This window comes from Agelaius phoeniceus, chromosome Z (genome assembly GCF_051311805.1).
Source record: "Agelaius phoeniceus isolate bAgePho1 chromosome Z, bAgePho1.hap1, whole genome shotgun sequence".
NCBI lineage: Eukaryota > Metazoa > Chordata > Aves > Passeriformes > Icteridae > Agelaius > Agelaius phoeniceus.
This window is the reverse complement of record NC_135303.1, coordinates 66,069,050-66,084,677: the sequence shown is the minus strand read 5'-3', so window position 1 is coordinate 66,084,677 and position 15,628 is coordinate 66,069,050. Positions and strand designations below refer to the sequence as shown.

The window sequence follows — 15,628 nt, the reverse complement described above, 5'->3', positions numbered from 1 at the left end:
TGGAGCACCTCTCCTAGCAATGTAATTTTGTTTTCCACTTCCTAGTATCAGTGATTAGTTTGTTTACTCATTCAAAATTTTTACCTCATACAGATTATTAGACAATCTTAAAGTAATCAAAGAGCTGATATGTCAGATGTCTTTTTTTCTATATATCCTCACTAGAAAGCATGCCACCAGAATCATTCATACTTGAAAGTATTTTATGGGAGTAGCTACACACTGCTGCTCTTCATTTTCAGAAGTTGGTTCCTTGTAAGGTTATTTGTCCCATTTGCATTGGGTTTCTGACTGCTTATTCTGTGTTTTATAATGTCTGAGTATTTGTATTGTAGTCAGGGTTTTGGCAACAGCCATTAACTGTAAGACTCTGATTTCTGACGTGGTAGGCACCTTGTGCAAACTGAATAGGAAAAAGCTTGAGGAGACAATCTAGGTGCTTCTTATGTCTCTTTAGAAAGGATTTGAGCTAAGGGAGGGAAGCTTTGTTGTCCTAGCAAGTGTTTGAGAGAACAACTAATATAATAACAGTTAAAGTTTTTTTTTTGTTTAAAACTGATTTCTTGGCTTAAAAAAATTGTGTAAACAGTGAGAGTAAGATTGAATGTTACCACATATTAATTTATCTTGAATTAGCTGTAAGTGTTCTCCTTGCATTTCTGAGGAAAGTTTTTTGAAAAAATGCATGACTTGTCTGCTATCCAGGGAAGTAAACCTGTTTTTCATGATATTCACATTACTTAAACTTGTAATAGAAAATTATTGTATTAAAAATTGAATGTTCTGTGTATTTCTTACACTTCTGAACTTCTGTTTTGATACCCTTATTTCCAGGTTGTCTCCTTTCAGAGTATCCATGTTGTCCATACAGCGTAGTCATGTAAGAATAGAAGTTACATTTTTGGAAACTCAGAATTAAAGTAATTGGGAAACTAAGATCATTCTCTTCAGGCTATTGATACAGTTTCTCAGTGTTTAAGCTGCTTAATTCTGTTATTAGTTGTTAGGTCGAGTTCTCAAAATCTTGTTTATGTTCCATGTGACTGATTTTTTTATCTTTATTGATATTCAGTATCCCTTCAAGTCTGTCTTTTGAAATATATTACTTGTTTTTCTTGTAATAACAAATTATCAGACCTACTGTTTTTTTGGAAGTGCACATCTTGATTACCCCAATGATTTTTTTTTCCATTCATATTTGTCGCTTACAGTGTAGTGCTTTTTGTAACACTGTGTTGGCTTTCTCAAACAGTACAGCAAAACTGGGCTGATTATTTTCTCAGGTTAGAAGGGAGTGGGGTAGTAGCAACCTAGTTTTTAACCAGTTCTGCCTTCTTAGTCAGATTTACCTCTTCCAAGAGTTCATTCCTTTCTGTTTCTTTTTTTGTTTTTGCTCTTCTATTCCTTCATTCCAGAGTTGGGATGACTCATTTCTGAATTTTATGATTGAGAAAATAAATGATACTTCAATTTTATTAGTATTGGAAAATAATTATTAAAATTATGCATCTGCACTGTCATTCCTCGCTGTACTAGTGTGGACAGTGGTTGGGGAAGTCTTTACTTTTGTTTTTATTTTTCCAGTTCTATTTGTCCTAGTAACAGCTGGGAAAAGTGTGAGAGGATATGTTGCAAGGTCTCAGTAAACTGAGTAGGCTTGGGTTTATTCTGACATGGAAATACTATGTGTCCTAGCATTGGAGCATTTTAGGAACCACTGCCAACCATCTGGCCATAACTAAGAAATACTGGAATTTTTGCTTGATGAATAATTCTTTGCTATGGAGACTGTCTACAAAGATAGGAATTCTCAAGAAGTCCTTGCTATGCTAGTCTTGGAAATGCTACAGGGAAGAATTAAATTAGAGATAGATAGAGACTCCTATGGGAAATATTCATTAAATTCTTATGATTATGCTTGCTGTTATAGCTCTTTTTTTCAGTATTAGTTGCCAAATGTCCTAAAAACATGGAAAACCAAGAAACTGTCCACAGCTGTTTTAAATTTCAAGGTTTAATTTTGCCATATAATCTTCATTTCAACTGTACAAATTTATGCTAGGCTAATTAAAACATTGCTGTGAAAATTTTTGTTTTCTCTTGAGTGTGATCTTAGGATTTTAAATGTAACTCAATAAATGAGAAAACACTTTCAGCATATGTTCATGTCTCACAGTAGTCCTTTATTAAAGCTTCCCGGAATGGGCAAGAATTAATTTTCAGGTAATTCTTGAGGTTACAATACCATATTTATTCTCTTTATATTTTGATTTATCTACATCCGTATCTTGTGATCTATGCTAAATATTATTCTTCCATATTTAAGAGATTAGATTTTAAATTAATGTGATTTTTACAAATGGCATGTTAAACTTCAGGAAAATGAATGTGAGGTAGTAGAATTTTCTAATGTGACCGTCATTTATTTCTTATTTAAATAAACTGTGGCATTAGACACATTTGAGGGCACAAGTTTACTGTGAAAGTACTCAATAGTACTTAATAGTATAATAATGAATAGTGGTACTGAGCTTAACATACTGAGTTTAACTCTGCAGTTTTTAGCCTAACTCAAAAACTTGTGGCAAGCTTCTGCTGTTTTGCCTGAGGTATCAGTTGTGGACCAATATGAAGGGTTAAATAGCTAGTAGCATTCATCAGCAACCATGAAAATATTTCTCTGTGTGCACAGCAGTTAAAACATTCAATATCTGTAACCCTTTGCAAAAGAAAGGTAAAATGTGGCAAAAGACATCTCATTTGTTTTTTTCTAAAGTTTGTTAGTTTGCGTTTTTGACCAGCTGATTAGAGGGAAAATGCACTCAGTGGAGAGTCAGCCTTCCTTTTCTTCCTTTGGAAAACAGTTTCTGTTTATAAAAGGGGACTGGGGGGGAAGTGTCTTTTGATAACTGATAGGCAATATTTTTACTTGGGTTTTTTCATGAACTACTTCTAAGAACAAAGGTGGAGACATTGTTAATGATGACAGTCTTTGAAATTCCTCATCAGTACAATAGGAAGGATCTGTTCTGAGTTCTATAGAGGTGAGAAAGACATTAAGATATTCATTCATATTAAGATATGAATCTTAATTTAGGGAAAAACCCTTGTCCAAAGCTCGCCCAGGAAAAACAGAAGCTAAAGACATTTTACTTTCAGAAGAGAATAGATTTTTCAGATCAAGGTTAAGTTTTTATGAATGTTAACTCTTGTAAGTCAATTTTTTTAATAGTGACATAGGAACTTCTAAAATGTTTATTTGTTATATTTATGATTCCATATGTATTTCTTATTTGATTATTTCACTACATAAATGGTGTCTGGTTTTGATCTATCTTCTGTAGATTCCTGATGTTTAGGCAATATTTTGGTTTCAGAGTTCAAGTAAACTGAGTATTTGCTATGTTCTACTTGCTGTCTTCTACAACCTTTAGGAAGGTTTTACTGTAAAACTTGAAACTGATTAGTAGGTCAAACATAGCTGTCTTAAGATTTCAGTAGCTTGTTGTACAATAATGTGATGTTATTTAGGCATTCAATAAAGTAGGCATGATCTCTATAGCTGTTTTTTTACTTTTTCTTATTATGTGTAGGTGAATCAATCATGGTTTTTGTGGCTATAACAGTTAAAATATTAATAATTAATACAGTAGAACATTATGGTAATTCTTTAGGTGAAAGTTGCATGGCATAAAGGCAAAACCTCAAATGTTAGCTTTTCAGTATGTGCTGAATTTGGAAACAATATGGGCAAAAAAACCTCAGGAAATGTGGAGAGTTACATTGTATGAAACTATTGTTTTGATAATGACTTGATCACAGTCTTTGTATGATGTAACTTCTGTTGTGAGGAATTTTATAATTAGGGTCATAAAAATGTTGGTGCAAAAACAGGCTTTGTATTTAACTTTTTAAGTAGTTAGAGATATGTTCTTTTACTTAGCCATTAGTTTATTGGAAGGTACACCCACTCTTAAACTGTTGCCGTTCATGCTTCATTAAACAAAACTATCAGTAAATCTCGCCTGTTCCCCCAGCCCCCCACATCAGTAGTAGCAAACTGGTGTGTTAGATTCAAGAGAAGGCATAAAACAAGCAAGATGAACCAGTTTAAAATGTGTCCAGTTTCATTGATGGGCTTTCAGTCAACTGTTCAGGAGTAGACATCCTGATTTCAGGCTATAGTCTGTCGTTCTCATGCTCTTAATGACGGTTGTTTTAGTACCACTTACTACTAGTACAACTTACTACTAGTAAGTTGCAATGTGCAATTTTCCCAAGACCTTGAAATATTCTTGTTTACTATAAGGGGAAGTATGTTGTAAAGTGGTAGAGCCAGACCTTTATTAGTAAGAGTAGGATGTTGCCATTAATATTTAACAATGTAGTTTGATAAAGGTATATTAATTTAACTGTGAGCGCTCTTGTTAAAGTGCCAGTAATTTCATGATGAAAATATAATTTTAGATGCATCATCCTCAGCGTTGTTTGTTAAGAAGGGATAATATTAATAGCACCTGTTTATTTGCAATAGGCTAATTTCATTTTCCCTGTTAAATTTTTCCATGAACTCATGTAGTACTAGCTAAGTGGTGGGAGATTATCTGCCTACACACGGTATGAAAAAGGAACTTCACTTTAGCGTCTTCTTGTTGAAGGCTAGCTTTTTTTTTTTTTGGCAATTAGTATTTTGATCCTGTCTATATTCTGCTATTTTTCCAGCACACGTGCAAATGCAGGCTCTAGTATCAAGTAATAGTTGCCTTATTCAGAGGAATATAAGAAAACTGTAGTTTTCATGAAAACATGTAATGAAAACTACTAACTGTAGTTGAAATGAAAAGTATCTCAAATTTAAAAAGCATCTCAAATTTCCTTCCTGCATTGGGATTTTAGTTAGAGTCCTGTCAAATAACACTAAATTATTGAGAAGTGCATATAGATTTACTGATTTTTTTTTTTTTAAACTCATGGAAGCTATTTTTCCCATCTGAGATTAAACAAATTCTTAGTCTGTATTTAGAGGAAAGCCATATTTTTAAAAGGATAATAAGTCAGATTTTATGGTTTTTGTGTGCCCAAAGAACATTTAAAAACTTTTACTTCTGAATAAAATTGTCTGTGACTTTTTTTTTTACTGTTCCCATAGTCATAATCATTGGTGTTGTTGGTTTTGCTTTTCAAGGTACCCAGAAAATGGCATAATAGAAATGGACACAGTTAATCTTCGGCCCCGAGCAAGAACCATTCTGAAGTGGAGTGAGCTAAAAGTGGGTGATGTGGTGATGGTTAACTACAATGTTGAGACACCAGAAGAAAGAGGATTTTGGTTTGATGCAGAAATTACCTCTTTGAGAGAAATCTCAAGGACTAACAAAGAGGTTCATGCTAAAATTCTGCTGGGGTAAGATTTGCTTGACCAACTCAGAAAATCTCTACATATAATATGAAATGTATTTGGTTTATTTTTTTTATCTGCTAGTCACCACTAGATTAATTTTAATGTGGTTCTTTGATTCCACAGCTGTGTGAATTACAAAATTACAGTGCATGGTTTTTACAATGTGCAGACTTAACTGTAAGTCAGAATTTTTAATTTTCAGGAGATTGCCAGAGGCAACCATAAAGGTTTTTATGTATTATGTGTGATTCAGATTGATCAGAGCATGTTCCAGTAATTTTTTAGATAATTGGGAACCCCTAGGTCTCACTAAATATGAGTAATCTCTGACAGTTTGAATAAGTCTGTAAACTGGCTAAATAAATTTTTAAAGAATAAAATATTTATTTCGTATTATAACCTCTGATAAGTAGAGTGTGGTGCTGCTGTTAAGTTTTCATTGTGACTGAGATCACCTGAATATCTTTGTTTTGTTTTACTATTTCATTTTAAAACTTCTGTACAGTTCTTTAGGAGTAGTGTTTAGTGCAGATATCCTTAAGATATTGATGTCAGTAAGTTGTGTTGCCTTCTTAGGGAAGGAACAGATGACCAGTGGATGATTTAATGTTGGCACATCCCACATTTACTCATGAGTGTTACCATTGTTCTGGGAATGTATTCCTGAAAATGAATTGGACTACTAGCATACCTTGTAGTTTTCTTTACAAGAAAAGAGGATGCTGTATCTGTAGGAAGACTTAGTGTGAGACATGGTTACTTGGGAGAGACACACAGAAGTTGCTGTGAATCTGGTCTAATTCAGTATTTTGTGTAAAAGTGCAATCTTATCTAGTACTGGGAAATAGCAAAGACATTGGCTCAGTAAAGCATGCAAGTAAATGAAATGTTTTGGGGGTGAGTTTTAAATTTAGAATTATAGTAGTTTCCTAGACATTCTCAGTGCATTATAGTCATCTTTTATTAAGTAGAGCAGGCACATGGACGTGTTTTGTAGGCAAAGCAAAAAAAACCCAGACTTGAAATACAAACCTAGAAAAAAATGAGAAGATATTTTGAATTATTAACTTGAAAGAGAGAAGAGATTAAGAAATGGAGGACAGGATCAATGGAGAGATGCAGATTTTCATTGTAGTGCATTTAGTGCTAGTGGCATTTGGTGAGTCAGGGATGGGTTTCATGGCCTTCTAAAAATAGAACTGCCCAGAGTACAGTTTACATCAAGTTCAAATGTCAATTGATAACATTATTTAAAACTGCCTGCATGGATTCTTTCAGAGTTTTCCCCATCCGTTAAAAATATGATGATCAAAATATGTTTTTGTCTTGATTTGACAAGACAGGTGTCTGCTAAGGAAGGCAGGAACCTCCCCTGAAATGGAAAATGTAAACCCCCTCCCTCTGAATTACTATAATTTTGAAATGAAAAGGCTCTCAGGCAAAGATATGGGACTAGGAATAACAGTTCTTTACTAGGAAAACTAAAAATGCAAATGTAATAGTACAAACAAAAAAAAACAAAACTGCTGACAGAGTCAGAATACAACCTGGCACCCTGTTGGTCAGGATGTCGGTAGCAGTCTGATAAAATGGTGGCTGCAGTCCTGTGGTGACAGGTGTGGTTCTGTAGAAGCAGTGATCCTGTAAAAGGGTGCAGTTTTCCTCTGAAGGTCCCGTGGTGGTGTCAATGGGCCTGGTCTTCATCTGGGAATCCAGTGGGGAAGACACCTATACACCTCTGGGAATCCAGTGGGAAAAGCTGCCTGTGGTGTTCCAAGTCTCAGATCATATCCAGGTAGGAATGCTTGGCTCTTCCCCCTGGACAGAGCATCTCCCAATGGGGTGATGAAATTTTATCAGTCATGCAGTGACACTCAATGGCTCATTAACAGAAGATTTCTCCCTGAGGGAGGATTGGTTGTGGAAGAGATAAAGAAAGCTGCCCAATTAACAGAAGATAACTGCCCCACCTCTAACAAATAGGAATAGAATACCCCATATTTCCAAACTAAGACAGTTTTATATTGGCAAAAGGAAGCTCCTGGTGTCAAGTAAAAAATTCTGCTTGGAACTCTGTAGGGTAGTCTTTTCTATATCTAAATAAACTGATAGTTATGCTTCAGACTAGAAGATGCTAAGTTCAAATACTGTCAGTACTGTGGCTGGTACAATAGGGTTCCCCCTGATAATAACACTTATATCTTCTGAAGGGAGTTGGGAGGAAAACAACACAGTGGACATATTTGAAGGTTTAATTTATTGATCTTGCCATTTTTGACAATGATTTCCTGAAGCTATTGGTATAATCACCGGAAATAACAAGAATATTCTGTTTGTGGTCATGCTTTGAAGCTAGTAGAACATATGCTGAATACTATTTTTTGGTGCACATTTTGACATGTGTATTTGTTTTGTATTACTGTTACTCATATCTTAGTCATAACCAAAAGAAAAATTCCTGTGCAGTCTGTCATAATTAGCTCATCTTTTGGAAAATATATATGAAATAGCGAATTTTACCAAATAGAGGATGAGACTGAATAGGGGAGGCAAACATCATTATGCAGACTAACTGACCAGCTATTATTAATTTTCATTTCTATAGTATTCATATTGCAGCTGAAATTTGTAATTTTAGGATGTCTAAAACATATAGAACAGGATTTTCTGTGTCTCAGATACAAATATTAGGGAAATAGCAGTGCTTTGGGCATGGAATAGGACTTAAGGTTTCTCATGACTCTGTGTACATGATTGCAGTTCAGGATCTCTGAATGTGAGTTTCTTATTTTGGAGTATCTGTCTCTCTGAATTTATTTTAACTGGCAAGGTGTTCCATCTCTGGTTTTAAATATCCTCTGTTTTTCCCTTTGGGGAGAGTGTTTTATTTCCAAACGACAACACTTGTTTGTAGTCCAGAATAATATGACATGTTGTCTTTGAGGCTAACTGTTCAGAATTTAGCCTTGGAGCCAGCAGATTTGTTTAAATTCACCATACCAAATCAAACCAAAGTAGATCAAATGATGCTCTGCAGTCGCTCCTTCCTAGAATTGAAAATAGAGACAAAATTAGATCTTAGTTTTCCTCACTAACCACTTGAAAGTCTGAGGACAAGCAAGGACTCTGTCAATACCAAAACTCTTTTTTTTGCTTAAGCCTTTGGAGGTGTGTAAGAATGTAGATATAAATTATACAGAGTGAACATAATTTTCTTCTTTAGGTGAGTGAATGTTTAGTCTTCTTTAGGTGAATAAATTTCATGTCTTCACCTATGCAACTGTAAAGGAATGTAATAGAATGGTCTTAAATTTTCATGTTCATATATGTCATCTTTAGTTCTGCAGGGTTTTGTATGAGCATTCCTGCTCCCAAAAAGGAATTTTTTTTCAGATTACTTTCTCTTAATTTTTAAATATTTTTGTTGTATTTTTCTTGTAACATGCCAGATCCGCTGTTTGTCTTCCTCTTTTTTTTTTCATGGTGTGCATTCATATTTATCATCCTACTACTCCTTTTATTCTTTTCTAGCATGTTTTATTCTCAGAATGCAATATGATATTTTAAAATAATCTTTATGCTACCTGTACAGATTTTACTTTTAACTTCTCCCTTTACTTCTTTTGGACAAGATTTTCAATTTATATTTAACTTCTGATTTTTAAAAAAATCATACATATATTTGTTTTTACAGCTTTGCAAAGGCACAGAAATTAAATGCTTTACCGAATAGTGAGGTATTCTGTAATAGTGAGTGAAACAAGCTGTGCATGGGGTTTTTTGTTTATAATTTCAAGAATTCCTGTGCCTCTTAGAATTTCTATCTAGTTAAAAAGAAAGTTATTGGTAGTTGTACCTTGTTTTGACACTTTGGAAAATAACAGTACCATACTTCCTATCACTCTCAGTATATATTGTGATAATCATCATGTTAGAGTTGTTGTCATGATTTGGTAGATGCCCAATAGTACAGTTCTCACAGTGCTTCTTCTTTAGGTCTGGAATTTTCATTAATGTGGTTTATATCTTACTAATGCTTGCATAATTTTCTACCCAAAGTAGCATTCCTTGTTTATTTATTTTATTTTGTAGTGTCTTTGACTATTGCTGGTTGATGTGGGAGGACATTGTTTTGATGCTGTGTGAAATAATAACAGTATTTACTTGGACCCATTTTCTCAAATAACTTTCATGCTATATCAGCAGGTATCCTAGTAATAAGAATTTTAATTGCTGAAGGCATTACCTACAGGTTTTTTGCACAGATGTAAAAGTGGCATATTTCTTCTAGGCAACAAAACTAGTAAAAAGGTGAATTTATATGTCTCACTTTCCTCTTGTGAGCTCAGTGGAGCTGGTCACCTCCTTTGAAGAAGAGAACACCTCTTAAATCAACAAGACTGTTTCAAATCAAGATAGATTCTGAGTGGCCAAGAATCCTGCTGGGATTTTTGATGATGAATCTGTAGAGGTGATGCCTAGAGCTTTTTAAGCATTTCTTTGTACTGCTTTTACTAGTGTCTATGGCTAGAGATTGCTCTTTTTGTGCTACACAGCCTTAGGGAATAATCTCACAACTCGTAACAGGAATGACTCTTGACACCCAGAATATTTTGCATACTACTTAATTACCTCATTGGACAAAAGAAATCATGTTAGCTGAAGTGGTATGTGAGTGTAATTCTCTATTTGAACTTAGAAGTGAAGTTTACTGTACATTAAGCTGTTCACTTCTAAATTCAAGATTAGATTTTTAACCCTTCTTCAGTTGTGGTTTCAGTTTTGAGGAAAAGTCAAGAATTAAAAGATTCAATAGGCCTAAGTACAGAATATTATTAAAAAGACTTCTGAGTAGTGTGAAGTGCCTTTGGTTAAGGATTCAGGTGTACAGGACAAATATCCCAGGAGATATTGGGACATCCTGGATTCTAGAGAAATGTTGTTATTCAGGCTGTATTGTTTCTGTCAAATGTCAAACAAAAACATTATCTGACAGAGAATTACTCATTAAGAGATCATGAGCAGAGTGAATCCTGTAACCATTCAGTGTAGGACTTGTCCTCTTTGCAAGATATTTATGAGATACAGTACCTTGATTCAGCAACTATGGCGTTAAACTCGTGGTGTTGATACCAGCTAAGGAGAGACTCATGGACCTCAGCCTTGAAAAGGACTTGGGGTGCTGGTGAATGAGAGGCTGGATGTGACCCAGCCATGGGCACTCCCAGCCCAGAAAGCCAAATGTCCTGGGCTGCATCCAGAGCAGTGTGGGCAGCAGGGCCAGGGAGGGGATTCTGCCCCTCTGCTCTGCTGAGACCCCACCTGCAGTGCTGCATCCAGGTTCCTGGCAGGGGATGGAAAGGACATGGACCAATTGAAGCAAGTCCAGAAGAGGCCAAGATAGTTGAGGGGAATGGAACACCTCTTCTATTAGGAAAGGCTGGGAGAAGGAGACTTGCTCCACCTGGAGAAGAGAAGGCCTCAGTGTGACCTAATTACAACCTTCCAGTACCTGAAGAGAGTCTTCAAAAAAGCCAGAGAGAGTTTTTACAACAGCCTGTAGAGACAGAACAAAGGGCAATGGCTTCAAATTAAAATATTTGTTTTAGAGTAGATATTGGGAAGAAATTTTGTAGTATGAGGGTGGTGAGGCATAGGAACAGGTTGCCCAGGGAAGATGTGGATACCCCATCCCTGTTAGTGTTCAAGACCAGGCTAGGTGGAGCTCTAAGCAGTCTGGGCTAGTGGAAAGTGTCCCTGGCCAGGGATTGGAACTAGATGATCTTTAGGGTCCCTTTCAACCCAACCGTTCTATGATTCTATGAAAGAGTACATTTTGAGAAGTATTTGGCTGACTTACAGATATCCTTTTCTTATTTCTTTCTCCTTTCCCTTTGGACAGAAGTTTCTATTTTACAAACACTCACTAGTTGTGATGGACATATTCTACACAGATCATAGCTATTCCTTCACACTCCTTATCTGCATGCTTCATTGTTCTACATCAAAGAGGACAAATCTTCAGGAGGTTCCCAAGACTAGAAAGGATTTGAAGGATTACTGTTTTAAGATTTGCTTGTCCCTAATTATTTTCTGATATGGAACATATATTTGATCTGCATACTTCCTTTTCTTAAAAAGAGAACATAAAAAGTAACTGATTTGTCCTTTGTGTCATTTCCCTGCATATTGGCTGATCTTAAGTAGCAATATGGGGAAACTGATTGTTTCAGGTTGGTTTCCTAAAATGGAGGGAAAGTAGACTAGATGCTTGTAATTTGTGTTAAGTCTTTTGGACTGTGAATATACTGTTTTTTTAAATTCCAGGATTTTATTGGCAAACCACATCTGCCTTTCAGAGAGAGCCAAAAGAGTAAGCCAAATTATTTAAGATCCTTTTAGTCCTGCTGGTGAAAAGGGTAAGGCAAGGGCAGGGCAAATCATCCCAAGGAAAAGGAGCGAGTAAATCCTGTGCATCAAAACCTGGTTAAATGCACAGCTTATGTCAACAAACATTTTACTTTTAATAATACTACTTTGACTTTTGTCCCTGACAACTGCAGAAAGGCAAATCCTGCATCCGTTTTAAAAGAGGGCTAGTCAGCCTTATTTCAGTCTTTGGGAGAAAGGGGACTGTTTTCATGAAGTGCTGGTGAAATTGTGATGATTAGGAATAGCCAAGGTGAAGTTTTTTATAAGAGCAAATTGTGCCTTACTAAGTCATCTGCCTACTCTGATAAAATTATTTTCTCTGTAGCCAAGTGCCTGGGTTTGAAAAACAGGTGTCTGCTAAGGGAGGGCAGGAGCCTCTCTTGGAATGGAAAATACAAATCCCCTCCCTCGAAATTATTATAATTTTGAAATTAAGGGGTTCTCAGGCAAAGATATGAGAGCAGTAATAACAGTTCTTTCCTAGTATGCATGACAGAGCAAACAGCAGCAGCAGCTGTGGCGCTGACACTGAGCAGGGCCCAAACCCGGTCCCAGCCCTCTCTGGGCCGCAGGCGCCTTCCCCGCTGGTGCAGTTCCGCTCGCAGCCAGCGGGGGCGCTGCTGGCTCCCGGCGGGCAGGGCGGGTGCGGTGACTCCCCGCGGCTGCAGGGGGCGCTGTGGCGCGGCTCGGGCAGCGCGCGGTAATGGCGGCTCTGCCCGGACGGGCAGGGATGGCGGGGAGGCTGTGGTGCACAAACCCTGGGGCAGCCGATCCCTGTGCTCCAGCAGGACTTACGGAAACAGCAAGCTTGATCGGCAGGATATCCTGGCGGACGGGGGTGTGGAGCTACAGTGCAGCGAAAGCTCGGAGCGGTGCTGAAGAAGTGGCGGAAGCGGGACAGGGGCAGCCCGGCTCCCTGCAGGGCAGAGAGGGGCGAGTCAAGATCCCGGGCACCCGAGCAGGCGGTGATAGGTCCCTCTCTTAGTGAGGTAGGTGATAATAAGGTCTCAGTTGAGTGGCTGCTCTCCTCAGCAGAGGCTCACCCCACAGCAGAAGAAGCAGGGCAGCTCTGACTGTCCTCATCCGAAGCCTAGAGGGAAAGAAAGAGAGGGAAAGCAGTTGCCCCAGCCCTATCTTTTGTCATCCCAGTTCTTCCAGATAAGAGAAGTTCGACAAGATGCCCTCCTCCCCTGAGCTTGGCCACATCTTTTGTTTTTCTTAAGTACCCAGTTGTTAGTGTTTCCTAGCAACTAGCAGGGAAAAAAATCCCTAAGTTAAATGGAACAGAGAGAAACCTAACCCCCACCACCAAGGACGGAGCAAAAGTTGTGATTTAATTCAATGTCAAGTGTCCTATTATCCTGTCTCAGTCTGGTGATTCCTGTAGTAAACTGGAGGATGGACAGGGTTTAGAAAAAGAAAACATTGAATGATTGGCCTCAGAGGATAGTGGTTAGTAAGTTACATGCTACTTGGGAAGTGATGACAGGCAAGGAACTGCAAGGATGTGTCCTAAGGACCTGTACTGTTCAGTATCTTGTGGCAAAACAGTGGACTCTTGCCAAGTTTGCAGACACAGTAAATTGATGGAAATTCAGGGGTAGTATTCCAAGCAGAGAGACATGAACAAGCAGAGGAGGAATGGGTGGCAGGAGACTCAAGAAAGTCAAGATGGATAAATACAGAGATTTCTTCCACCTGGGAAGGCACAACCCAGGTTGAAGCAGGTTGAACTTGAAGCAGTACTCACCGGGAAGGTCTGATGAGAGGGGTCTGTGGGTCTTGGTAGAAAGCAAGGTGAATATGAACCAGCAGTGTGTAATGAAGATTAGCAGTATTTGGGCTGTATAAAAAGAAGAGTAAGTAGAAGACTGGGGAAAGGCATTTCCTGTCCTTTACTAAGCACTAATTAAAATGCATCAAGAATATTCCACCTACTATTCCACTCAGCTCAAAACAAACACCCTCTCATCTAAATGGACAAAAGAGAGATATATAAAATGCAGTGAATTTCAGCAGAGGGGCAGAAAATGGATTCTTTGGATTGCATTTGAAAGCTTAACTTTTCAATTAATTATGTGTTGAAACATTAATTGCTTTAACAAAAACAGAAAAAAGCATAAGTAAAAAGTGTTAAAATTTCAAATGTTTTGGGTGTCCTAGCCATAACTGTAAAAGTATATTTTGAAGGTGAAGAATGGACTGACTTGGATCTTGAGGGTTTTGTTTGGTTTTCCAGAACATAAACTATATCTTCAGTATTTGTAAGTGTCCTTTCTTTAATAAACATGCAGACTTGGAACTACAGAGTCTTTTGACTTGCTTTTTAGGGGTATTTAGAAGTATTCTGAAGTTTATTTCTTCCTACTGAGGAAAGTAAGTCCAAACAGAAGAGGAAGAACAGAAGAAAACAAATTTAAGTGCAAAAAGGCAAGCAGTTGGGTGGGTATAGTGGTGGAAAGTGGGTGGGAAGAACTGATGAGCAATATTGGGCAAAGCATTATGAAAATTAAAAGAATAAAGGAGTGGTGTTGAAATATATGTATACATTTAAGAGAACCTTCAAAGATGGAAAGGAACTCTTGATATTGTTCAAGCAGGATCACTTTGTCTGGGACTAAGCATAGTGGGGCTTTTAATAATGTTATGGGTGGTTACTCAACAAGCTTTCTGAACAATCCACTGTAAAAAGAAAATTCACTCTTGCCACATAAAATGCATTTTTTGTGTATTTGTGTCTTTTACCTCTTATCTTGAGAGAGGACTACTTAGAGCAGTCTGGCTCCCTGTTTATGCACATAGGTAAGAAACATCCTCACATAACCCTTCTCTTCTCTAGACTAAACACTTCTGTATCAAGCCTATTAATCATTTTTGTATCCCTTTTCTGGAACCACTCCTGTAAACCCATGTCTGTGTTCTCTGGGGAGCCTACACCTGGCCTAACTAATGCTGAGTCATGATTGGCAATTGCTTTCCCTCTACCCCTCTACTTGCTGGCAGTGCTGCTCTTAATGTAGTCCAAGAAGCTGTGGACCTTCTTTGCTTGCAAGGGCAAATAACTGGTTTATGGTCAGCTTGGTTTTTTTTTGGTTTTTTTTGGTTTCTTAATGTTCCTCTGGGTCTGTCTCCACCAAGCTGCTCTCCAGGCAGGTGGAGACACTCAGCAGGTACTGGTATTCCCTCTGTGCAGGACTTGAATTTTTCTTTGTTTAACATGATGAAATTCCTTTCTGTCCAAATCTAAATGGTGGCAGAGGCAACTAATACTCACTTTCCCAGGAAGTGAGTTGAAGCTGATCAATCTGTCATCAACCTTCCTTCTTGAAGATAGGTGTGATATTTGCTCTCTCCTATTTAACAGGAAGGTGTCATCACTTTTTAGTAACAGGACAAGAGTACACACATCCAAACATCAGGCAGCTCCCTCAGAGCTCATAAGTATGACCTGTTAGAGCCAATGGACTTCTATATGTCCTGTCTAAATGCTCCATAACCTAATTTTCCACTGAGGCTAAGTCTTCCTTGCTTCAGCCATTCCTTCTACTCTTGGGGACCTCAGGTACTTAAACACTGTTCTTAGCAGTAAATACTTGAGGCAAAGAAAGTGCAGAGTACCTTGAGTTTTCTGTGTTTATTATTATTAGGGGCCCTGCTATATTGAGCAGTGGCCCTGCATTTTCTCTAGTTTTCCTTTCCTGCCATAGAATTTTATTCCCCTGATTCAAATCAGTAACAGTAACCTTGGCTTTCCCAGCCCTTCACCTACACAATAGGATACCTCTTCCTGCCCCA

At 37.6% G+C, this 15,628-nt stretch overlaps 1 protein-coding gene across 2 annotated transcripts in view; it reads left to right on the top strand.

The window, feature by feature from the left end:
* Positions 1 to 15,628, top strand: part of UHRF2 (ubiquitin like with PHD and ring finger domains 2) — an 81,863-nt gene that overhangs the window by 25,167 nt on the left and 41,068 nt on the right. For both annotated transcript variants that reach the window (XM_054651870.2, XM_054651868.2), the window contains exon 4: positions 5,186 to 5,404. In XM_054651870.2, coding sequence (XP_054507845.1) covers positions 5,186 to 5,404 — 219 coding nt within the window. The remainder of the gene's footprint in view (positions 1 to 5,185; positions 5,405 to 15,628) is intronic.